The sequence below is a fragment of the Bufo bufo genome, chromosome 4 (genome assembly GCF_905171765.1).
Source record: "Bufo bufo chromosome 4, aBufBuf1.1, whole genome shotgun sequence".
In the NCBI taxonomy this organism is placed as follows: domain Eukaryota; kingdom Metazoa; phylum Chordata; class Amphibia; order Anura; family Bufonidae; genus Bufo; species Bufo bufo.
This window is the reverse complement of record NC_053392.1, coordinates 29130909-29157327: the sequence shown is the minus strand read 5'-3', so window position 1 is coordinate 29157327 and position 26419 is coordinate 29130909. Positions and strand designations below refer to the sequence as shown.

General features: G+C 46.6%; 1 protein-coding gene across 13 annotated transcripts in view; it reads left to right on the top strand.

The window, feature by feature from the left end:
• Positions 1-26419, top strand: part of DTNB (dystrobrevin beta) — a 77015-nt gene that overhangs the window by 26772 nt on the left and 23824 nt on the right. For 11 of the 13 annotated variants that reach the window (XR_005778080.1, XM_040427022.1, XM_040427026.1 and 8 more), the window contains 2 exons: positions 8032-8156; positions 23223-23300. Coding sequence is in view for 12 of the 13 variants with exons in the window: in XM_040427022.1 (XP_040282956.1) it covers positions 8032-8156; positions 23223-23300 (203 nt within the window). In the remaining variant the exon portion in view is untranslated. The remainder of the gene's footprint in view (positions 1-8031; positions 8157-23222; positions 23301-26419) is intronic. The other 2 variants (XM_040427025.1, XM_040427028.1) reach the window with 2 other exon arrangements.

The following is a 26419-nucleotide window of genomic DNA, read 5'->3' as shown; positions in this document are numbered from 1 at the left end:
ATCTGGTGGTGGATGTAGTGATGGATCTGGTGGTGGATGTAGTGATGTATCTGGTGGAGGATATAGTGGTGGATCTGGTGGTGGATGTAGTGATGTATCTGGTGGTGGATGTAGTGATGTATGTGGTGGAGGATATAGTGGTGGATCTGGTGGTGGATATAGTGGTGTATCTGGTGGTGGATGTAGTGATGTATCTGGTGGTGGATATAGTGATGTATCTGGTGGTGGATGTAGTGATGTATCTGGTGGAGGATATAGTGGTGGATCTGGTGGAGGATATAGTGGTGGATCTGGTGGAGGATATAGTGGTGGATCTGGTGGTGGATATAGTGGTGGATCTGGTGGTGGATGTAGTGATGTATCTGGTGGTGGATATAGTGATGTATCTGGTGGTGGATATAGTGGTGGATCTGGTGGAGGATATAGTGGTGGATCTGGTGGTGGATATAGTGGTGTATCTGGTGGTGGATATAGTGATGTATCTGGTGGTGGATGTAGTGATGTATCTGGTGGAGGATATGGTGGTGGATATAGTGGTGGATCTGGTGGAGGATATAGTGGTGGATCTGGTGGTGGATATAGTGATGTATCTGGTGGTGGATATAGTGGTAGATCTGGTGGAGGATATAGTGGTGGATCTGGTGGTGGATGTAGTGATGGATCTGGTGGTGGATGTAGTGATGGATCTGGTGGTGGATGTAGTGATGGATCTGGTGGTGGATATAGTGATGTATCTGGTGGTGGATATAGTGATGGATCTGGTGGTGGATATAGTGATGGATCTGGTGGTGGATATAGTGGTGGATATAGTGATGGATATAGTGATGTATCTGGTGGAGGATATAGTGGTGGATATAGTGGTGGATCTGGTGGAGGATCTGGTGGTGGATGTAGTGATGTATCTGGTGGTGGATGTAGTGGTGGATATAGTGGTGGATATAGTGGTGGATCTGGTGGAGGATCTGGTGGAGGATATAGTGGTGGATCTGGTGGTGGATCTGGTGGTGGATATAGTGATGTATCTGGTGACGTTGCCTTGTAGTAATTTGCTGACCCCCTGCCTCCATCTTGTGTCCCGGTATCTGACGGTCTTCTGGGTGTCCGGTTTGTCCATATACATTTGGAGATGTCATTTTGTAGTTGTGAGAAAAAGGAATTTCTGATTGGGACGGCAATTGTGTGAAATACCGAATATATCATCTGGAAGGGAGGATAGACACTGTGACTAAGGATGCTTCCACATTAGCGGATCCGTTACCATAATACACCCGTCATGAACGGATCCGGTTGTATTATGTCTTCTATAGCCACAACGGATCCGTTTTCTATTGTGTCCGTCTCGCTCCGCACCACATCGCGGACAGGAAAACGCTGCTTGTTGCATTATTCTGTCCGCGATGGGAGCGCAACCAAACAGAACGGAATGTATTCTGGTGGATCCCGTTTCGGTCAGTTCAGTCTTGTCCCCGTTGACAATGAATGACCCTCTATGACGGATCTCTATAGCGGAACTGAAAACGCAGATGTGAAAGTAGCCGCAGGTTTATAGTTCTCTTTATGTAGATGTCATCTGTATTCCCAAATATCTTTTATTTCTTATTGTTGTTGCTCCATTGGTAGGGGCATGACGGGGTTAACTCAGTTTGTGTTTTACAAGGAATGACTAGAACTAACCCTTTATTATTATTATTATTATTATTATTATTATTACAGATGATTGTGTGTATATGGTTCTTATGGTTTAATATATATATATATTTATCTACCACCGGCTCGTCCCTTTTATTAAACTGAATAATGAATGACTTTTATATAATAAATTGTCGTTAATATTCATATAAATAATATAGTCACAAATATAGATGGATATTACAAATCAAAATCTAATTAGAACGACACTAGTCCCTAATATTCTGCGCACAGTCTGATGAAGGCACGTATTGGGCCGAAACGCGTCACTGCTATGTGACCATAAATCCCGCATCATAAGCGACCATTGAGAGCGCCGCTCCGTTCTTCATACTAATATTCTACGACGTCACTGGTCAAAATAACGGCAAAACCAAAGAGACTGACGTAAAAAAAGTTGTCTTTATTAATATCTATTCACCACATAGAAAGAAATGTGACTTTTAAAATATTCTAAACCAATAAAAATGTACTGTTAAGAAAAGAGAAATGATGGACTCCAGGGTGGTGGCTGCAACCGACACTGATACATTGTAACAAATCTGCAGCTGTGAGAACCATCTGAATGCAAAAAAAAAGGTGCTCCCATTCCCTGACAGGAAGCAGAGAAGTGAGTTACAAAGTGTATTAGTATATACTGTACACATAGAAGTATGTAGGTGTCTGGAGTATACGGCAGTCATCAGAGGGGGCAGGGAGTATATACTGTACACATAGAGGTATATAGCGTGCCTTGCAAAAGTATTCACCCCCTTGACTTTTTCCGTATTTGTTGCCTCACATCCTGGAATTTGCACCATGTCCTTTACAGAACATGCCGACAACTCTCAAGATGTTTTTTTTTTTTTTTTTTTATTATTGTGAAGCAAACAACAAATAGGACAAAATACCCCAAAAAAAGGTCAATGTGCAGAACTCTTCACCCCCCTACAGTCAGTACTCTGTAGAGCAATCACAGCTCCAAGTCGCTTTGGTTAAGTCTCTGAGCAGTCGCCACATCTCACCGCTGGGATTTTTGCCCATTCCTCCTTGCAGAACTGCCCCAGCTCCTCCAGGGTTACCTCAGGTCTCTGTGCTGCCTCTCTGATTAATGCCCTCCTTGCCCTGTTCTGGTGGGCGGCCGTCTCTTGGCAGGTTTGCTGTTGTGCCATGTTCTTTCCATTTGGTTATGATAGATTTGATGGTTCTCCTGGGGATCATCAAAGATTTGGGTATTTTTTCATAACCTAACCCACAACATTGTCCCTTACTTGTTTGGAGAGTTCCTTGGTCTTCATGGCAGTGTTTGGTTGGTGATGCCTCTTGCTTAGGTGTTGCAGCCTCTGGTGTATATATGTAATGACAGATCATGTGACACTTAGATTGCACACAGGTGACATCATGTGACTTCTGAAGGTAATTGGTTGCACCAGAGCTCTTTATGGGCTTCCCAACAAAGGGGGTGAATACATCCGCACAGGGCAATTTTCTGTTTTCTATTTCTAAACAATAGTTTTATTTATATATTTTTCTCATTTCACTTCCCCGACTTAGACTATTGTGTTCTGATCCATCCATAACAAAACATTGAACTTAAGGCTGTAATGTAACAAAATACGAAAAAAGTCAAGGGGGGTGAATACTTTTGCAAGGCACTGTAGGCTTCTGATGGTCTGAAGTCAGCATTGTGCCGGATTACCAGGATGTAACTGTATTAGATTTCTGCGATGAGTCACTTCCCCACACTGCCAGCAGAGGGCAGCAGATCACAGAGCAGGCGCTGTCATCCTCCTGTACCTGAGATCATGAGGTTCTGCAGCAGCTGAGGTGTGTATCCTGTGATACTATGAATGGTATTGCACTGTTCATGCTGCAGCTGCTGCAGAACCTCCTTTTTACACTTCCTTTAATCACTTGTCACAGTAGAAGGAACCTCTGTGAAGATACTCTTCTTGTGCAGGAGGAGATCAGCATTTGCGTGGTGCCGCTGATCTGTATAATGACCTGGCTCGAACCTCTGTAAATTATAACTATATAATCATCACATCCAGGCAGAAATCCAAAACGTCCCACTGAGGTCTAATACACTCCAGATAAGGCAGCGGCTGGTGTAGTGTTATCTAGTGCACCTTACCCTGGATTGTCTTCTGCAGCGCGTCACTCTGATGAGGGTTATGGGCCGTTGGTGTGGATGATTTTGTCTTCATCTGTATGGAACAACTGTGATCTATAGCAGCTCCCATGGTTGTCAGCCAGCTTCTCTAATGAATTATTATTTACCAACAGGGGGAGCTCACTGCAGACTGCTTTATTATGGAGTTCAAAGGGAGTTGTATAATCTATATGTAGTGAGCTCCCTCTAGTGGTGGCTGTATATATCTGTATGTAGTGAGCTCCCTCTAGTGGTGGATGTATATATCTGTATGTAGTGAGCTCCCTCTAGTGGTGGATGTATATATCTGTATGTAGTGAGCTCCCTCTAGTGGTGGCTGTATAATCTGTATGTGGTGCGCTCCCTCTAGTGGTGGATGTATATATCTGTATGTAGTAAGCTCTCCCTAGTTGCTGTATAATCTGTATGTGGTGCGCTCCCTCTAGTGGTGGATGTATATATCTGTATGTAGTGAGCTCCCTCTAGTGGTGGTTGTATAATCTGCATGTAGTGAGCTCCCTCTAGTGGTGGCTGTATATATCTGTATGTAGTGAGCTCCCTCTAGTGGTGGATGTATATATCTGTATGTAGTGAGCTCCCTCTAGTGGTGGATGTATATATCTGTATGTAGTGAGCTCCCTCTAGTGGTGGCTGTATATATCTGTATGTAGTGAGCTCCCTCTAGTGGTGGATGTATATATCTGTATGTAGTGAGCTCCCTCTAGTGGTGGATGTATATATCTGTATGTAGTGAGCTCCCTCTAGTGGTGGATGTATATATCTGTATGTAGTGAGCTCCCTCTAGTGGTGGATGTATATATCTGTATGTAGTGAGCTCCCTCTAGTGGTGGATGTATATATCTGTATGTAGTGAGCTCCCTCTAGTGGTGGATGTATATATCTGTATGTAGTGAGCTCCCTCTAGTAGTGGCTGTATAATCTGTATGTAGTGAGCTCCTTCTAGTGGTGGCTGTATATATCTGTATGTAGTGAGCTCCCTCTAGTGGTGGATGTATATATCTGTATGTAGTGAGCTCCCTCTAGTGGTGGATGTATATATCTGTATGTAGTGAGCTCCCTCTAGTGGTGGATATATATCTGTATGTACTGTGCTCCCTCTAGTGGTGGCTGTATTATCTGTATATAGTGAGCTCCCTCTTGGTGGCTGTATATATCTGTAGGTAGTGAGCTCCCTCTAGTGGTGGCTGTATATATCTGTATGTAGTGAGCTCCCTCTAGTGGTGGCTGTATATATCTGTATGCAGTGAGCTCCCTCTAGTGGTGGCTGTATATATCTGTATGCAGTGAGCTCCCTCTAGTGGTGGCTGTATAAATCTGTATGCAGTGAGCTCCCTCTAGTGGTGGCTGTATATATCTGTATGTAGTGAGCCCCCTCTAGTGGTGGATATATATCTGTATGTACTGTGCTCCCTCTAGTGGTGGCTGTATATATCTGTATGTAGTGAGCTCCCTCTAGTGGTGGCTGTATATATCTGTATGTAGTGAGCTCCCTCTAGTGGTGGCTGTATATATCTGTATGTAGTGAGCTCCCTCTAGTGGTGGCTGTATATATCTGTATGTAGTGAGCCCCCTCTAGTGGTGGCTGTATATATCTGTATGTAGTGAGCCCCCTCTAGTGGTGGCTGTATATATCTGTATGTAGTGAGCCCCCTCTAGTGGTGGCTGTATATATCTGTATGTAGTGAGCCCCCTCTAGTGGTGGCTGTATATATCTGTATGTAGTGAGCCCCCTCTAGTGGTGGCTGTATATATCTGTATGTAGTGAGCCCCCTCTAGTGGTGGCTGTATATATCTGTATGTAGTGAGCTCCCTCTAGTGGTGGATGTATATATCTGTATGTAGTGAGCTCCCTCTAGTGGTGGTTGTATATATCTGTGTGTAGAGAGCTCCCCCTAGAGGTGTCTGCAGGCAGGCTTTTATCAGGCACCTCTATGGCTGTGCAGAGGGTTTGTTGCTGTGTATCAGACATCCAGAGCTCCAGCTTGTACAGAGATATAGTATGAAGTGACTGCCCAGGGCTGTGGACCTAATCTTGGCCTTTTGTTGGGAAGGGGGGGCACCAGGTTGTGTACCCCAGTACTGGCTCTCTGTCACCGCTCTCGTTATATACGGATGCGTCATGTGACTGTTGTGTGGAGAGCGGCTCCGGGGTCAGGGACACTTATAGCAGGAGAAATCAGACATATTGTTCCACCTCTCGCACAGACGAGGAGCGAGCGCTGCCGCTGAATGTGCCGCATTGTCTCCTCATACACTGAGCTGCTGCTACACGCTGAAGCCATGGTTAACCCTGCGTGGTGCAGCCATGGATTATTGCAGCACCTCACCCCAAAGTCTCCCTTTCTATCTTCTTTACCATCTGTGGTCGCCCGTCCTCCCCCTCTCCATGATTGCTGCCCTCCATTGTTACCTGTCATGGACGCCATGGCATTATTTGGATTCATACTTTTCATTTTGTTTCCCCACGATGGCTGGTAGTGGGTGGCAGAAGATGGTGGTAGTAGTGGCAGCAGGTGGTGGTGATAGTGGTGGTGGTGGTAGTAGTAGTGGCAATAGATAGTGGTAGGGGCAGGTGGTGGTAGTGGCAGCAGGTGGTGGTAGTAGTGGCAATAGATAGTGGTAGGGGCAGGTGGTGGTAGTGGCAGCAGGTGGTGGTAGTGGCAATAGATATTGGTGGTGGTCGTAGTGGCAGCAGCAAGTGGTGGTAGTAGTAGTGGCAATAGATAGTAGTAGGGGCAGGTGGTGGTGGTAGTAGTGGCAATAGATAGTGGTGATAGTAGTAGTGGCAGCGATTAGTAGTGGCAGCAGGTGGGTGTAGTAGTTGCGACAGAAGGTGGGTGTAGTAGTGGCAGGTGGTGGTGATAGTAGTAGTGGCAATAGATAATGGTGGTAGGGGCAGGTGGTGGGGGTAGTAGTGGCAATAGATAGTGGTGGTAGTAGTAGTGGCATCAGATGGTGGTGGTGGTAGTAGTGGCAGCAGCAAGTGGTGGTGGTAGTGGCAACGATTAGTAGTGGTAGCAGGTGGTGGTGGTTAGAGTGGCAGGTGGTGGTGGTAGTAGTGGCAATAGATAGTGGTGGTAGTAGTGGCAGCAGGTGGTGGTAGTAGTTGCGACAGAAGGTGGGTGTAGTAGTGGTGAAATTAGGTGTTGGTGGTAGTAGTGACAGCAGCAGGTGGGTGTAGTAGTAGTGATAGAAGGTGGGTGTAGTAGTAGTGATAGAAGGTGGGTGTAGTAGTAGTGATAGAAGGTGGGTGTAGTAGTTGTGATAGAAGGTGGGTGTAGTAGTTGTGATAGAAGGTGGGTGTAGTAGTTGTGATAGAAGGTGGGTGTAGTAGTAGTGATAGAAGGTGGGTGTAGTAGTAGTGATAGAAGGTGGGTGTAGTAGTTGTGATAGAAGGTGGGTGTAGTAGTTGTGATAGAAGGTGGGTGTAGTAGTAGTGATAGAAGGTGGGTGTAGTAGTTGTGATAGAAGGTGGGTGTAGTAGTTGTGATAGAAGGTGGGTGTAGTAGTTGTGATAGAAGGTGGGTGTAGTAGTAGTGATAGAAGGTGGGTGTAGTAGTTGTGATAGAAGGTGGGTGTAGTAGTTGTGATAGAAGGTGGGTGTAGTAGTAGTGATAGAAGGTGGGTGTAGTAGTAGTGATAGAAGGTGGGTGTAGTAGTTGTGATAGAAGGTGGGTGTAGTAGTAGTGATAGAAGGTGGGTGTAGTAGTTGTGATAGAAGGTGGGTGTAGTAGTTGTGATAGAAGGTGGGTGTAGTAGTAGTGATAGAAGGTGGGTGTAGTAGTTGTAATAGAAGGTGGGTGTAGTAGTAGTGATAGAAGGTGGGTGTAGTAGTAGTAGTGATAGAAGGTGGGTGTAGTAGTTGTAATAGAAGGTGGGTGTAGTAGTAGTGATAGAAGGTGGGTGTAGTAGTAGTGATAGAAGGTGGGTGTAGTAGTAGTGATAGAAGGTGGGTGTAGTAGTAGTGATAGAAGGTGGGTGTAGTAGTTGTGATAGAAGGTGGGTGTAGTAGTAGTGATAGAAGGTGGGTGTAGTAGTAGTGATAGAAGGTGGGTGTAGTAGTAGTGATAGAAGGTGGGTGTAGTAGTAGTGATAGAAGGTGGGTGTAGTAGTAGTGGCAGCAGGTGGTAGTTGACCTCTACATATGGAAGCTCCAGTCTGACATTTTCTCTGTGTTTTTCTATTCCCAGAAGTCGCCGGCGAAAAAGTTGAGTCACGCGATCAGTAAATCCCTTGGCTGCGTCCCCAGCAGAGAACCGCCACAGCCGGTGTTCCCAGAGCACCCGGAGAAGCCGCTGGACCTCTCCCATATAGTGTGAGTACCGGATGATACCAGGGTCGCCCTGTACTGATATCTGCGGGTCATGTTCATCTAATCCTTCCTGGGTTATGAATAGCATGCCAGAACTGCAGTGAAGACTGACACAATGATGACAAGAGATCACTCACATTTTGATCTGAAAGTTGTAGAATGAAAAATGTATGAATCCCTAAACTTTCATTGTGATTCTTTCCCATAATTTCCAGCTGCTTTCTAGTTGAAAAGCTGAACCTTCCCCACACGTGACCTACACATACGTGGCCTGAAACGGTTAACAGCCGCAAACTCCATGTCCAGCTGTATCTCATCTTGTATCCAGGATGGAGGCCGTATCTCATCTTGTATCCAGGATGGAGGCCGTATCTCATCTTGTATCCAGGATGGAGGCCGTATCTCATCTTGTATCCAGGATGGAGGCCGTATCTCATCTTGTATCCAGGATGGAGGCCGTATCTCATCTTGTATCCAGGATGGAGGCCGTATCTCATCTTGTATCTGGTCTAGAGAGAGTGTATATAAAGACATTACCTTATCCTGTACTGATCCTGAGTTACATCCTGTATTATACTCCAGAGCTGCACTCACTATTCTGCTGGTGGAGTCACTGTGTACATACATTACTTATCATGTACTGATCCTGAGTTACATCCTGTATTATACTCTGGAACTACAAGTAATGTAATGTATGTACACAGTGACTGCACCAGCAGAATAGTGAGTGCAGCTCTGGGGTATAATACAGGATGTAACTCAGGATCAGTACAGGATAAGTAATGTATGTACGCAGTGACTGCACCAGCAGAATAGTGAGTGCAGCTCTGGAGTATAATACAGGATGTAACTCAGGATCAGTACAGGATAAGTAATGTAATGTATGTACACAGTGACTGCACCAGCAGAATAGTGAGTGCAGCTCTGGAGTATAATACAGGATGTAACTCAGGATCAGTACAGGATAAGTAATGTAATGTATGTACACAGTGACTGCACCAGCAGAATAGTGAGTGCAGCTCTGGAGTATAATACAGGATGTAACTCAGGATCAGTACAGGATAAGTAATGTAATGTATGTACAAAGTGACTGCACCAGCAGAATAGTGAGTGCAGCTCTGGAGTATAATACAGGATAAGTAATGTAATGTATGTACACAGTGACTGCACCAGCAGAATAGTGAGTGCAGCTCTGGAGTATAATACAGGATGTAACTCAGGATCAGTACAGGATAAATAATGTAATGTATGTACACAGTGACTGCACCAGCAGAATAGTGAGTGCAGCTCTGGAGTATAATACAGGATGTAACTCAGGATCAGTACAAGATAAGTAATGTATGTACACAGTGACTGCACCAGCAGAATAGTGAGTGCAGCTCTGGAGTATAATACAGGATATAACTCAGGATCAGTACAGGATAAGTAATGTAATGTATGTACACAGTGACTGCACCAGCAGAATAGTGAGTGCAGCTCTGGAGTATAATACAGGATGTAACTCAGGATCAGTACAAGATAAGTAATGTATGTACACAGTGACTGCACCAGCAGAATAGTGAGTGCAGCTCTGGAGTATAATACAGGATATAACTCAGGATCAGTACAGGATAAGTAATGTAATGTATGTACACAGTGACTGCACCAGCAGAATAGTGAGTGCAGCTCTGGAGTATAATACAGGATAAGTAATGTAATGTATGTACACAGTGACTGCACCAGCAGAATAGTGAGTGCAGCTCTGGAGTATAATACAGGATGTAACTCAGGATCAGTACAGGATAAATAATGTAATGTATGTACACAGTGACTGCACCAGCAGAATAGTGAGTGCAGCTCTGGAGTATAATACAGGATGTAACTCAGGATCAGTACAAGATAAGTAATGTATGTACACAGTGACTGCACCAGCAGAATAGTGAGTGCAGCTCTGGAGTATAATACAGGATATAACTCAGGATCAGTACAGGATAAGTAATGTAATGTATGTACACAGTGACTGCACCAGCAGAATAGTGAGTGCAGCTCTGGAGTATAATACAGGATGTAACTCAGGATCAGTACAAGATAAGTAATGTATGTACACAGTGACTGCACCAGCAGAATAGTGAGTGCAGCTCTGGAGTATAATACAGGATATAACTCAGGATCAGTACAGGATAAGTAATGTAATGTATGTACACAGTGACTGCACCAGCAGAATAGTGAGTGCAGCTCTGGAGTATAATACAGGATAATTTCTGTACTTCAGATCAGTGCCCATGTAATGCAGGATGGGGTGGGGGCTCTGTTGGGTCTCTGCGCCCTGTGATCTCGTTGCTCCCCCTGGTGCGGAGGTCTCTGCAGCCCCTTTCTGGATGTTTGGCAATAAATGAATGGGATGACTGTGTCCGGCGGGGGCAGGTATACTGCCCTGGGGGATCTGTAATGAGCGCAGCTCCCATTCTCCACATGTTTTATGATTAGTGTCATTGCTCATTATGTGTAATTAGCACAGAACATCTGCAGCTCGTCTCCTGATGAGGATGGTTATTGCTTCTCCTCGTAATATGGGTCCGGCCGTTTCTCCAGACATGGCTTCCCATTCAGGATGCCTGCTCGCTGCCCCAAGACTACATCTGTAGGGTCAGGAGAGGACCGCACATACTGCGTAACTGGCACCTGATGGACCAGAGGCATCAAAGGAGCATCTTAATAATTACTTCATCAGTAGAAAACGTGAGACCTGGTCACTGGGGTTATGTGGCAGAGCTGCCTAAAGATGGGGGCTGTGATGGGCATAGGACGGGGGGCTGTGATGGGCATAGGACGGGGGCCTGTAATGGGCATAGGAGGGGGGCTGTGATGGACATAGGACGGGGGGCTTGTAATGGGTATAGGAGGGGGGGCTGTGATGGGCATAGGACGGGGGGCTGCGATGGGCATAGGAGGGGGGCCTGTAATGGGCATAGGAGGGGGGCTGTGATGGACATAGGACGGGGGGCTTGTAATGGGTATAGGAGGGGGGGCTGTGATGGGCATAGGACGGAGGGCTGTGATGGGCATAGGACGGGGGGCTGTGATGGGTATAGGAGGGGGGGCTGTGATGGGTATAGGAGGGGGGGCTGTGATGGACATAGGACGGGGGGCTTGTAATGGGTATAGGAGGGGGGCCTGTGATGGGTATAGGAGGGGGGCCTGTGATGGACATAGGAGGGGGGCCTGTGATGGGTATAGGAGGGGGGCCTGTGATGGGTATAGGAGGGGGGCCTGTAATGGGTATAGGAGGGGGGCCTGTAATGGGTATAGGAGGGGGCCTGTAATGGGTATAGGAGGGGGGCCTGTAATGGGTATAGGTGGGGGGCCTGTAATGGGTATAGGAGAGGGGCTGTGATGGGTATAGGAGAGGGGCTGTGATGGGTATAGGAGGGGGGCTGTAATGGGTATAGGAGGGGGGCTGTAATGGGTATAGGAGGGGGGCCTGTAATGGGTATAGGAGGGGGGCCTGTGATGGACATAGGAGGGGGGCCTGTGATGGGTATAGGAGGGGGGGCTGTGATGGGCATAGGACGGAGGGCTGTGATGGGTATAGGAGGGGGGCCTGTAATGGGTATAGGAGGGGGGCCTGTAATTGGTATAGGAGGGGGGCTGTAATGGGTATAGGAGGGGGGCCTGTAATTGGTATAGGAGGGGGGCTGTAATGGGTATAGGAGGGGGGCTGTGATGGGTATAGGAGGGGGGCCTGTAATGGGTATAGGAGGGGGGCCTGTAATGGGCATAGGAGAGGGGCTGTGATGGGTATAGGAGGGGGGCTGTAATTGGTATAGGAGGGGGGCCTGTAATTGGTATAGGAGGGGGGCCTGTAATTGGTATAGGAGGGGGCCTGTAATTGGTATAGGAGGGGGCCTGTAATTGGTATAGGAGGGGGGCTGTAATGGGTATAGGAGGGGGGCTGTAATGGGTATAGGAGGGGGCCTGTAATGGGTATAGGAGAGGGGCTGTGATGGGTATAGGAGGGGGGCTGTAATGGGTATAAAAGGGGGGCCTGTAATGGGTATAGGAGGGGGGCCTGTAATGGGTATAGGAGGGGGGCCTGTAATGGGTATAGGAGGGGGGCTGTAATGGGTATAGGAGGGGGGCTGTAATGGGTATAGGAGGGGGGCCTGTGATTGGTATAGGAGGGGGGCTGTAATGGGTATAGGAGGGGGGCCTGTAATGGGTATAGGAGGGGGGCCTGTAATGGGTATAGGAGGGAGGATGTATTGAGCATAGGATGGGGGGCCTGTAATGGGTCTACAATGAACTTAGAAATGGGACTGTAGTTGTCATAGGCAGTGACCATGGGCATAATGATATGTCTATGATGGGCAGAGGAATGCCCTTGTTTAGGAGAGGAAGTTCGGGCTTGGGATCGGTGTCCTGTAGATTGTATTATTTTCCCTTATAACATGGTTATAAGGGAAAATAATAGCATTCAGAATACATAGTAAAACAGCGCTGGAGGGGTTAAAAAATAAATAATAATTTAACTCACCTTAATCGCGCAGCCGGCATCTCTTCTGTCTTCATCTGTGAGCAATAGGACCTTTGATGACGTCACTACGCTCATCACATGATCCATCACCATGGTGATGGATCATGTGATGATGTCACTGCATTCATCACATTGTCCATCACATGATCCATCACCATGGTGATGGATCATGTGATGGACCATGTGATGAATGCAGTGACATCATCAAAGGTCCTATTGCTCACAGTTAAAGACAGAAGAGATGCCGGCTGCGCGAACAAGTGGATTAAGGTGAGTTAAATTATTTTTCAATATTTTTTTAACCCCTCCAGCGCTATTGTACTTTGCATTCTGTATTCAGAATGCTATTATTTTCCCTTATAACCATGTTATAAGGGGAAATAATAATGATCGGGTCCCCATCCCGATCGTCTCCTAGCAACCGTGCGTGAAAATCGCACCACATCCGCACTTGCTTGCGGATGCTTGCGATTTTCACGCAACCCCATTCATTTCTATGGGGCCTGCGTTACGTAAAAAAACGCACAAAGAGGAGTATGCTGCGATTTTCACGCAACGCACAAGTGATGCGTGAAAATCACCGCTCGTGTGCACAGCCCCATAGAAATGAATGGGTCGGTATTCAGTGCGGGTGCAATGTGTTCAACTCACGCATCGAATACTCGCCCGTGTGAAAGATAAAATCTTCTTTATTTCTATGAAGACCTGCTCTACCAGTGATTTTGCGCCTGACCAGAACTTCCTCTCCTACAAGTATCCTTTGGGGGATTGGGAATCCGATCCCAAAGAAACTCTTTCTGCGGCTGCGTTCCTGGAAAAAAAGGGTCTATTATTTTACAAGTCTACAATAGATTTGTGCCCATCTCTAGCACAACCCTAAAAGGTGAGCACCTTTGTCCTCCAATCAATTTATATTTGTTTTGGACGTACTATCCTATTGTGCGCCCCCTATCCCTCTTCTTTGTCTCTATTCCCCTGGTGACGGAGTGGAATCTAGATATGCCTGTGGCTTTAAGACTTGTAATGAGATTAGGAATGGGACTGTGATGGGGTCTCACTGCGCCCCCTGAAGAGCCAGATCAAGATTTGTTTGTTTCTAGTCCACTAAAGACACATTTACTGGTGGGTAAGATGTCCTCTGCTCCTAACAAGGTCTTCTGTGTAGGGTCTTGGCTCATCATTTTTCTCATCATTTTGTCGCCCTCTCATGCCAATACATTTTCAGAAATTTTGGACATCAGAACCCAACTGATTGTTGGATAGACCCACATGCTCCACAGCTGTTCCTAAGCCAAACGAATGGAATGAGGACAGTGGTGATGCCACCATCCCTAACTCTTACTGTGGTCTGAGAGCCCACTCATGGTGCATCTCCAGGTGGTTAAGACGTTCTGGTAGAGATGGTTTAATCTCCAGCTTGCATTGAGGTTTGGAAAAGTCAAGGACTTCTCTTGGAACCAGGATCCAGTTAGATGATGATGATGAAGAAGCTTGATGGGTCTTGTCACGTTGACAGCTTAGCAGTCCTTGGGCTGGATAAGGATGGTGACATGAAGCAAGATTGGTGAGACACCTACATGATACAGAAGATTTGAGTCATCATGGGAATGATGGGACATAAGATCTTCTATCTATGGACCTTGGATAATTCGTCACTCGGCAAGGATATGCCACCACCAGTGTAAGATAGGTGCTCAGCTATTTTCTAAACTCCCAAAGGCGTGCAGTGCTCTCCCTCACTTTGGGGGCCCCGTTCTGGACATAGGAGCAGATCACAGAGGTGGGACACGCACCTATCTGACATTGGTGGCATATCCTAGCGATGTGCCATCAATGTCTGAGATGACCTGGGAAAATGAAGCTGGGGAGCGCTGATAACGGCGCCCTGATTGCCGTTACAGGTGGTTGCCGTATCCACAGCCACGTAAGAACATGTGCTCCAGCGTCTCGCCTGTATACTGGGGCGTTGCTCTGGGCAGTGTCTCTCCATCCCCACATCTGCTCTTAGTAAACCGCACATGTGCATACAGTACGGCCGTCCTTGTGCCATGCGTTCTTAATTTGGACCCTCAGGAGGAGGGGGATTTGTTGTCTTTTGAGCTACCCATAGGTGCGGGAGCAGAGTACATTGTGCCGCACTGCCTCCGAGCGCTGAGCCTCACCCCTAGAACCACCTACATCCGAGTACAGGGCATGATGTGGATGAATGGGTTTACGACGTCTCCTGTGCTGGTACCAGTGCGCACGTGGCTGTAATTGGTCCACGCCCTGCGGGTCAGTGACCAACAGCAAAGATAAGGCCATTCCTGCACACGGCGTTCACACCTCGGCAGGAAACGTACTCTGCTTTACTAAATGGTGGCAGAAACGAAAAGGGAGTAACATGGCCAGATGTAATTTGGCTGCTACTTTGGGCATTGGGAGCGTGCTGGGACTTCCTGCTGTGAAAGGGGGGGGAGCTGCTTCATTCACATGGCTGCGCACAGAGTCCACAAATATTTGGCGTAATGGGTGGGGTCTGCAGCCGTGCTACATGCCTGGTTTTAAGGGTGGGGGTGGTAGTATATTCATCTATAGCACAGTAACGTTCCCTGTCCCCGCCATCACACAAGGACACTTACACCCCTGGCCTTTAAGTGTCTGTAAAATATTACCTGAGCGGGTAGACTTTGACCCGAGGCGTCTCTACAAATGTGGAGGAGAAGGTAAGAGAGGACGACATCTCCAGATGGGGAAGAGACGGCGCGGACAGGTCTCACATGACTATGTGCAGTGTGTACAGGGTTAACTTAAAGGAAGGTCTGGGACCGAAATGATGTAATTATGCGTGCAGGATGATGGGTGTCCTGGTATAATGTGTGCAGGATGATGGGTGTCCTGGTATAGTGCGTGCAGGATGATGGGTGTCCTGGTATAATGCATGCAGGATGATGGGTGTCCTGGTATAGTGCGTGCAGGATGATGGGTGTCCTGGTATAATGCGTGCAGAATGATGGGTGTCCTGGTATAGTGCGTGCAGAATGATGGGTGTCCTGGTATAATGCGTGCAGGATGATGGGTGTCCTGGTATAATGCGTGCAGGATGATGGGTGTCCTGGTATAATGCGTGCAGGATGATGGGTGTCCTGGTATAATGCGTGCAGAATGATGGGTGTCCTGGTATAATGCGTGCAGGATGATGGGTGTCCTGGTATAATGCGTACAGGATGATGGGTGTCCTGGTATAGTGCGTGCAGGATGATGGGTGTCCTGGTATAATGCATGCAGGATGATGGGTGTCCTGGTATAATGCGTGCAGAATGATGGGTGTCCTGGTATAATGCGTGCAGGATGATGGGTGTCCTGGTATAGTGCGTGCAGAATGATGGGTGTCCTGGTATAATGTGTGCTGGATGGTGGGTGTCCTGGTATAATTTGTGCAGGATGATGGGTGTCCTGGTATAGTGCGTGCAGGATGATGGGTGTCCTGGTATAATGCGTGCAGGATGGTGGGTGTCCTGGTATAATGTGTGCTGGATGGTGGGTGTCCTGGTATAATATGTGCAGGATGATGGGTGTCCTGGTATAATTTGTGCAGGATGATGGGTGTCCTGGTATAATGTGTGCTGGATGGTGGGTGTCCTGGTATAATGTGTGCTGGATGGTGGGTGTCCTGGTATAATGCGTGCAGGATGATGGGTGTCCTGGTATAATTTGTGCAGGATGGTGGGTGTCCTGGTATAATATGTGCAGGATGATGGGTGTCCTGGTATAGTGCGTGCAGGATGGTGGGTGTCACCATATAATGGATGGATGATGAGGGTTGTATATTTTGTCCTGGTGCTGTAGGTGCGCAGGAGGCAGGATTAACCAGTGCTGGCCTGTACAGAGCAGGGCCCGGCCAGGGTAGTAGCAGCTGACACTCCTTGCAGTTGTGACTATAGACAGCAGACACATTACACTGTAACAAAGTCCCAGCTGTGAATTTCCGGGAGCTGGTTTCCTGTTGAGGATTCAGACTTTTTTGTGTATGCAGCGCTGACTGATTTGAGCCCCAAGTTCTGGGCACAGCCGACCTTGTGGCTGGCATCAGCGTCTAATGAGATGCCCTCTTATCTCCAGCAGTGAGCAGCTGCTCCCACTCACATGTCTGGAGCCCTCTTAGCCAGAGCAGGGTACGCCGTGCTCCTAGCAGGCTGCGGGGATGGGCCAGGTATGTGCCCGGGGCAGGTACGCACCATGGAGCTTCCTGGTGCCCCTGTTTTACCTGTCGTGTCCTTTATCTTGTTGTACTTTTGGTGTCTCTGTTGCACCTCGGCCCCCATTGTAATGCGCAGTGCGCCTGTGGTACCTCCTTCCCCTGCGCCGCCTCGGTGCGCACACAGCTCTGCGTTGCAGCTGGTACAATGTCTGTGCCTGGCTCCTAATCTGATTGAGACTCTCATTAGGATAATGCGATGCCGTGAGCGTACCCGCCATGTTCTGCTGCCCGCGCTGCGATATTACCACAGAGCTGAGGCCTCGCCTGCTGGTCCCAGAGGAGCTCCGGGCGGAGACGTCATCCAGGCCGAGCCGCCCTGGCTTGTACTGTTTGTCTGTGATATCACCTGTATTGTATAGACTGGCACGGGGCAGGCATGGCAGAGGAGGGTGCCAGCTTCTCCACCTTCTCCATTTATATTGTATTGAACCAGAGGGGTCGGGCCGCCACATCCACAAGGAAAGGGCCACTGAGCGGGCATGGACTGGGCACCACTGATACTGCTCTGTATGTAGATGGGTATACGTGATTGGGAATTTGGGACACGGCATTGTATGTGTATGGGCACAGCTCTGGATGTGGATGGGCACGGCTCTGGATGTGGATGGGCACGGCTCTGGATGTGGATGGGCACGGCTCTGGATGTGGATGGGCACGGCTCCCAGCCTATCAGTGATGTAGATTTTCTCTCCTCCTTGTGGCCGCTCCTGTTCTCCGCTCCGGAACGATCCCCGCGGTCACATGACCAGTGGTTTCCTTAGAGACGCCGCACATTGTAGGGGATGCATAGCGAGCGAGCGGCGTCTCCTCACAGCTGCCAGGTCTGTGCCTCCCCGGGATGAGAACTTTGTGTGCGGCGCGGATGTGATCTCTACCTGGTGTGTGATTGGTGAGCGTGCCTACAGCGAGCCTCATTGTATGCCCCCTGTCATTAACCCGGTGTGTGCCTCATTGTGTGCCCCCTGTCATTAACCCTGTGTGTGCTCCTTCATTAACCCAGTGTGTGCCTGCAGAACAGTGTCTGACTAGATTAACCCTGTATGTTCTAGGACTCTGTGATGTGCTATGTACTGTCTTATTGTGCCGCATGGAGGGTGTGCTTCATACACCAGATCCCACCACTACCCCCCATTGCTCACACACGTGCCAGGGCGAGGTCTGCCTCCTCTCACATCCTCTTCATTGAGTCGTTATCTAGTAATGTGTCCTGTGTCCAAGGTGATTGGATGCAGGATATTCAGGGTTAATTAGGAGAAAGCCTGAATCTGTGGATCATCTTCAGGTTGTTGTTCAAGGATCCCGGGGCTCCTATGTCATGGAATATGGGGCTCGTCCTGCTCATCGACATATGGCGCCCTGAATATAAATTCCTCCTATCATTCATTTTGGTAGACTTGCTCCTTGTAAGCACTTCTGGGGTTTAGTCTTGTTTGGATATTGGCTCTCGCTTTGCCGGTTTGGGTCTTAGCTCTTGGTTGGCCAATTCAGGTCTTGGATCTTGGTCGGCTAGTTCAGGTCTTGTTCTCAGTCGGCCACTTTGGGTCTTGGATCCTGGTTGGTCGGTTCAGGTCTTGGCTCTCGGTCGGCCGCTTCGGGTCTTGGATCTTGGTTGGCCGGTTCGGGTCTTGGATCTTGGTTGGCCGGTTCGGGTCTTGGATCTTGGTTGGCCGGTTCGGGTCTTGGCTGACTGTAGGCCGGTTCGGGTCTTGGCTGACGGTCGGCCGCTTTGGGTCTTGGCTGACGGTCGGCCGCTTTGGGTCTTGGCTGACGGTCGGCCGCTTTGGGTCTTGGCTGACGGTCGGCCGCTTTGGGTCTTGGCTGACGGTCGGCCGCTTTGGGTCTTGGCTGACGGTCGGCCGCTTTGGGTCTTGGCTGACGGTCGGCCGCTTTGGGTCTTGGCTGACGGTCGGCAGCTTTGGGTCTTGGCTGACGGTCGGCCGCTTTGGGTCTTGGCTGACGGTAGGCCGCTTTGGGTCTTGGCTGACGGTCGGCCGCTTTGGGTCTTGGCTGACGGTCGGCCGCTTTGGGTCTTGGCTCTCGGTCGGCCGCTTTGGGTCTTGGATGTCGGCCGGTTCGGGTTTCGGATCTTGGTTGGCCGCTTTTGGGTCTTGGCTGTCGGCCGGTTTGGGTCTCGGATCTTGGTCGGCCAGTTCGGCTCTTGGCTCTCAATTGGCTGCTTTTTCCTCAGATTCATCTTCACAAGAGTTCCCCATGGTTGTTTTGAAAGATCTGATTTTAGTTCCCAGGTCTTGTCTGGTTCTTCTGGGTCCTTGTTCGTGGTCCAAAGAAAACACATTTTGTTGAACGGCTGAAGATTTGACTGGGAAAAGCTCGGAGCGCGATGCAGTGGCGTGTCTATTGACCTCAGGATAATGGGGATAAGTGAGGTCGTTAGATCTGCAGTTGGATTGGAATTTGCAGCCATAATAGAAACAAAAATGCACCCAAGTTCCACTAGAGAATCGGTGCTCATGGACATTAGGAATTATGGGGCTCATCCATTCTGTCAATGTTTGCGCCGTTTCCTCCTCAAATTTGCGCACTTTTGTGATTTGGTTATATATGGTTGTGGCTTTTTGATGCAATATGGCACGAATGCTAGACTGTAAATATATTCCCCACTTTAGGGGCGTACATAGAAATTACTGGGTCCCATAGCAAGAATCCAAATTCAGCCCCAATGTCCCATCCATAGCCCCTCCCACTACCGCTTCCTGGCCCCTCCCCTTCCTCCATGAACTGTGCCTGCTGCTGCATGTTATACAGTGTGCCATCAGGGCTGGTCTGGGATTACAAAGCAGCCACACATGATACTGCATACATATAATGTTGTGCAATGCATGCTGCTGAGGGGAATTTTGCTTTACTTGTTCATGCCCCTATGTAAACCATCAACACAAGAAAGGAAATAAAAATGGAACACAAAAAAGCCTAATCGCCTGTCACGGACATACATTTCCCTCCCCAGCAGCAGCACATACCATGATAAAGCTCAACCACCATGCAGCCCATAATTGCTCTGAGCAGCGTCGGATACCAGCGTGCATTGCCAAATTATCTCCCCAACTTCACCATATAAATACAACATTGCAGCACGAAATACCTTCCCTGACAACGCCAAATAAATATCCCCATGAAGTGCAAAATACCCAGCATTATTGTCCCCTGACAACCCTCCTCCCCACTGTCAGCAGCATTGTCCCCATGAAGAGTTTCTGATTTGTGAGGTACGAGGTATAATAGATGCAGTGTGTACAGATATACAGTATAGTATATACAGCAGTGTATTGGTATGTGAGGTACGAGGTATAATAAATGCAGTGTGTACAGATATACAGTATAGTATATTCAGCAGTGTATTGGTATGTGAGGTATGAGGTATAATAGATGCAGTGTGTACAGATATACAGTATAGTATATACAGCAGTGTACTGGTATGTGAGGTACGAGGTATAATAGATGCAGTGTGTACAGATATATAGTATATACAGCAGTGTACTGATATGTGAGGTACGAGGTATAATAGATGCAGTGTGTACAGATATATAGTATATACAGCAGTGTACTGATATGTGAGGTACGAGGTATAATAGATGCAGTGTGTACAGATATACAGTATAGTATATACAGCAGTGTACTGGTATGTGAGGTATGAGGTATAATAGATGCAGTGTGTACAGATATACAGTATAGTATATACTGCAGTGTACTGATATGTGAGGTACGAGGTATAATAGATGCAGTGTGTACAGATATATAGTATATACAGCAGTGTACTGATATGTGAGGTACGAGGTATAATAGATGCAGTGTGTACAGATATATAGTATATACAGCAGTGTACTGATATGTGAGGTACGAGGTATAATAGATGCAGTGTGTACAGATATATAGTATATACAGCAGTGTACTGATATGTGAGGTACGAGGTATAATAGATGCAGTGTACAGATATATAGTATATACAGCAGTGTACTGATATGTGAGGTACAAGGTATAATAGATGCAGTGTACAGATATATAGTATATACAGTAGTGTACTGATATGTGAGGTACGAGGTATAATAGATGCAGTGGGTACAGATATATAGTATATACAGCAGTGTACTGATATGTGAGGTACGAGGTATAATAGATGCAGTGGGTACAGATATATAGTATATACAGCAGTGTACTGATATGTGAGGTACGAGGTATAATAGATGCAGTGTACAGATATACAGTATATACAGCAGTGTACTGATATGTGAGGTACGATGTATAATAGATGCAGTGGGTACAGATATATAGTATATACAGTAGTGTACTGATATGTGAGGTACGAGGTATAATAGATGCAGTGTACAGATATATAGTATATACGGTAGTGTACTGATATGTGAGGTACGAGGTATAATAGATGCAGTGTACAGATATACAGTATATACTGCAGTGTACTGATATGTGAGGTACGAGGTATAATAGATGCAGTGTGTACAGATATATAGTATATACAGCAGTGTACTGATATGTGAGGTACGAGGTATAATAGATGCAGTGGGTACAGATATATAGTATATACAGCAGTGTACTGATATGTGAGGTACGAGGTATAATAGGTGCAGTGTACAGATATACAGTATATACAGCAGTGTACTGATATGTGAGGTACGAGGTATAATAGATGCAGTGTGTACAGATATATAGTATATACAGTAGTGTACTGATATGTGAGGTACGAGGTATAATAGATGCAGTGTACAGATATATAGTATATACGGTAGTGTACTGATATGTGAGGTACGAGGTATAATAGATGCAGTGGGTACAGATATATAGTATATACAGCAGTGTACTGATATGTGAGGTACGAGGTATAATAGATGCAGTGTACAGATATACAGTATATACTGCAGTGTACTGATATGTGAGGTACGAGGTATAATAGATGCAGTGGGTAGAGATATATAGTATATACAGCAGTGTACTGATATGTGAGGTACGAGGTATAATAGATGCAGTGTACAGATATATAGTATATACAGCAGTGTACTGATATGTGAGGTACGAGGTATAATAGATGCAGTGTACAGATATATAGTATATACAGTAGTGTACTGATATGTGAGGTACGAGGTATAATAGATGCAGTGGGTACAGATATATAGTATATACAGCAGTTTACTGATATGTGAGGTACGAGGTAAAATAGATGCAGTGTGTACAGATATATAGTATATACAGCAGTGTACTGATATGTGAGGTACGAGGTATAATAGATGCAGTGTACAGATATACAGTATATACAGCAGTGTACTGATATGTGGGGGTTGTAGTTGTCTGCAGTGCTATATATGAGTGAGACATGAGGTACTCAATTGCAATGTATAATGTGGCACTTTTGAGGTATGAGAATCAATACAGTATGAGGTACTACTTCTGTGAGGCATGAAGTACTACCATTGAGACTCCATTCCAGTCTCAATGGAGAGCTTATCTTGCAGTTCTTCTCCATGCTGTTGGGCGTTGAAGGGCCTGTGATGATGTCATCACAGGTCCCGGCAGATGCACCTTCCTAAGCTAACGACTACACAGTACTTTGTGCAGTTCCTGTACTAGATGGTGCAGGACCTGTACTGTCGTCATCACAGGTCCTTAAGCTTTCTGCACTTGTGACAGGGACTCTGCAGTGCCCCCTTTCCCCACAGGTCCCAAAGAAGCTGCGTGGTCTGCCTCCATTGGAGGTACCACTGCCCCCTTCCAGCATCTCATTTAGTGGATGCCATGTTCCCAATTGTCCTCTGTACCGCCCTCTGCGCTTACTCTTTCCAGTGCTGCCAGCAGGTCCTGCTTTATTAATGGCTCCTTTAAGAGCAGATCCTATCAATTATATTCATTTTTGTACAGCAATGCCATAATTGGGTAAGACCTATCCAGCTGTTCATCCTGAGCCTCCTAATTCATGAATGGCATGCCAGAGATGCAGTAAACACTGACACAGTGCAAGTGGAGGAAGGGACTGGGGAGGGGGTATGTAGCTTTACGTAACAATGCAGATTTATTCTGGGCTCAGTTTTGGCTGCCATTAGTGGCTGCAGATTTTCTTAACTTATGTATTATGTGTGTTTTTCTTACGGAGAACGCAACGCACACCGTACCGGACGTCACGCCGTTCTAGTGTGGACAGGGAATAGATTTGGCCGGTAATAGGCGGCCTGATCATGTGATGGCAGTCTCACTTGGTGGCTGCTGCGATGGACGATTGTTATACTGAATGAACGCTCTTCTGATTTTGTTTTTCGTTCATTAAATTTTGCTTTCTTTTTGTCATGTTCAGCCCGCCTCACCCTTTATCCAACATGAACGATGCTATGGTCACTCACATCTCATCCGGTGCCCCGACGCCCACTAAAAGGTACTTGTCTGTCTGTATGAGTCAGTGATGGGTGCAAGCAGGATATAGCGGGGGTGAATGATGATATAGGAGTACCTCCCTCCATATATATAACAGGGTGTGAATATTATGTATACATCATTACTACAGGACCTCCCTCCATATATAACAGGGTGTGAATATTATGTATACATCATTACTACAGGACCTCCCTCCATATATAACAGGGTGTGAATATTATGTATACATCATTACTGCAGGACCTCCGTTCATATGTAACAGGGTGTGAATATTCTGTATACATCATTACTACAGGACCTCCCTCCATATATAACAGGGTGTGAATATTCTGTATACATCATTACTACAGGACCTGCCTCCATATATAACAGGGTGTGAATGTTCTGTATACATCATTACTGCAGGACCTCCCTCCATATATAACAGGTGGGAATATTCTGTATACATCATTACTACAGGCCCTCCCTCCATATGTAACAGGGTGGGAATATTATGTATACATCATTACTGCAGGACCTCCGTTCATATGTAACAGGGTGTGAATATTATGTATATATCATTACTGCAGGACCTCCCTCCATATGTAACAGGGTGGGAATATTATGTATACATCATTACTACAGGCCCTCCCTCCATATATAACAGGGTGGGAATGTTCTGTATATATCATTACTGCAGGACCTCCCTCCATATATAACAGGGTGTGAATATTATGTATACATCATTACTGCAGGACCTCCCTCCATATGTAACAGGGTGTGAATATTATGTATATATCATTACTGCAGGACCTCCCTCCATATGTAACAGGGTGGGAATATTCTGTATACATCATTACTACAGGACCTGCCTCCATATATAACAGGGTGTGAATATTATGTATACATCATTACTGCAGGACCTCCCTCCATATGTAACAGGGTGTGAATATTATGTATACATCATTACTACAGGCCCTCCCTCCATATATAACAGGGTGTGAATATTATGTATATACTGTTACTGCAGGACCTCCCTCCATATATAACAGGGTGTGAATATTATGTATACATCATTACTACAGGCCCTCCCTCCATATGTAACAGGGTGTGAATGTTCTGTATATATCATTACTGCAGGACCTCCCTCCATATGTAACAGGGTGGGAATATTCTGTATACATCATTACTACAGGACCTGCCTCCATATATAACAGGGTGTGAATGTTCTGTATACATCATTACTACAGGCCCTCCCTCCATATATAACAGAGTGTGAATATTATGTATACATCATTACTACAGGCCCTCCCTCCATATGTAACAGGGTGTGAATGTTCTGTATATATCATTACTACAGGACCTGCCTCCATATATTGCAGGGTGTGAATTTTCTGTATATACTGTTACTGCAGGACCTCCCTCCATATATAACAGGGTGTGAATATTCTGTATACATCATTACTGCAGGACCTCCCTCCATATATAACAGGTGTGAATATTCTGTATACATCATTACTACAGGACCTCCCTCCATATATAACAGGGTGTGAATATTCTGTATACATCATTACTGCAGGACCTCCCTCCATATATAACAGGTGTGAATGTTCTGTATACATCATTACTGCAGGACCTCCCTCCATATATAACAGGTGTGAATATTCTGTATACATCATTACTACAGGACCTCCCTCCATATATAACAGGGTGTGAATATTCTGTATACATCATTACTGCAGGACCTCCCTCCATATATAACAGGTGTGAATGTTCTGTATACATCATTACTGCAGGACCTCCCTCCATATATAACAGGTGTGAATATTATGTATATACTGTTACTGCAGGACCTCACTCCATATGTAACAGGGTGTGAATATTATGTATATACTGTTACTGCAGGACCTCCCTCCATATATAACAAGTGTGAATGTTCTGTATACATCATTACTGCAGGGCCTCCCTCCATATATAACAGGGTGTGAATATTATGTATATACTGTTACTGCAGGACCTCCCTCCATATATAACAGGTGTGAATGTTCTGTATACATCATTACTGCAGGACCTCCCTCCATATATAACAGGGTGTGAATATTATGTATACATCATTACTGCAGGACCTGCCTCCATATATAACAGGGTGTGAATATTCTGTATACATCATTACTACAGGACCTGCCTCCATATATAACAGGGTGTGAATGTTCTGTATATATCATTACTACAGGACCTGCCTCCATTATAGAACAGAATGTGAATGTTCTGTATATATCATTACTACAGGACCTGCCTGTGAACATCCTTAATTTTTTTTTTGTGTTTTTTGTGTGACTTTTATAGTATTACAGTAGCTGATGGCGTTTTGGGAGTGTAGAGTAGAATATGACTCCACAGATTGTGTCTTTGATTTCTGTTCCTCCAGTTTTTGTCAGACCCCCTTCCTCGCCTCTGCGTCCTCTCGTTTGCTGGATCACCGCAGTTCCCTCTCTTCCTCTGCTGCTTTTTCATGTGTCGCACTGCTGTACATCTGCCACACATCGTGTAGATCAGTGTCCTCCAGACATTGCTGAATTATCTGTATGCTATTGCTCCCAGTTATCAGCCATTTCAGGCTGGTGAAAGGCAGACTGTGGGACAGGTAAAATCAAGCTGATGTCTTCTGTTATCAGTGGCTGACTGAGTGACAGGAGGAGCAGAATTTACCCATCCCCCCATGATCACATCTCTGTGTCACTGATATCAGCCGCTCCTCTTATAACGCTCTGGCACAGTTATAAGCGCTCGCCTTTCATTGAAATGATGTATCGGAGCCCCCTACTCCTCTGCGCTCCAGTTTGTATAATTTCGTCTTGAGCATCCGGCATCAGAAGGGTTAATACGTAGCTGTCAGTTGGGAGTCATGCAGACAGAGCCCCCTATGCAGCTGCAAGGATGTCTAGCCGGCAGGCTCCCCTTCTGCTTTTCCTTGTGCCCTGCTTGCAGGCACTCCTCGTGTGCTCCCTCACCCTCTGCTTGCAGGCACTCCTCGTGTGCTCCCTCACCCTCTGCTTGCAGGCACTCCTCGTGTGCTCCCTCACCCTCTGCTTGCAGGCACTTCTCGTGTGCTCCCTCACCCTCTGCTTGCAGGCACTCCTC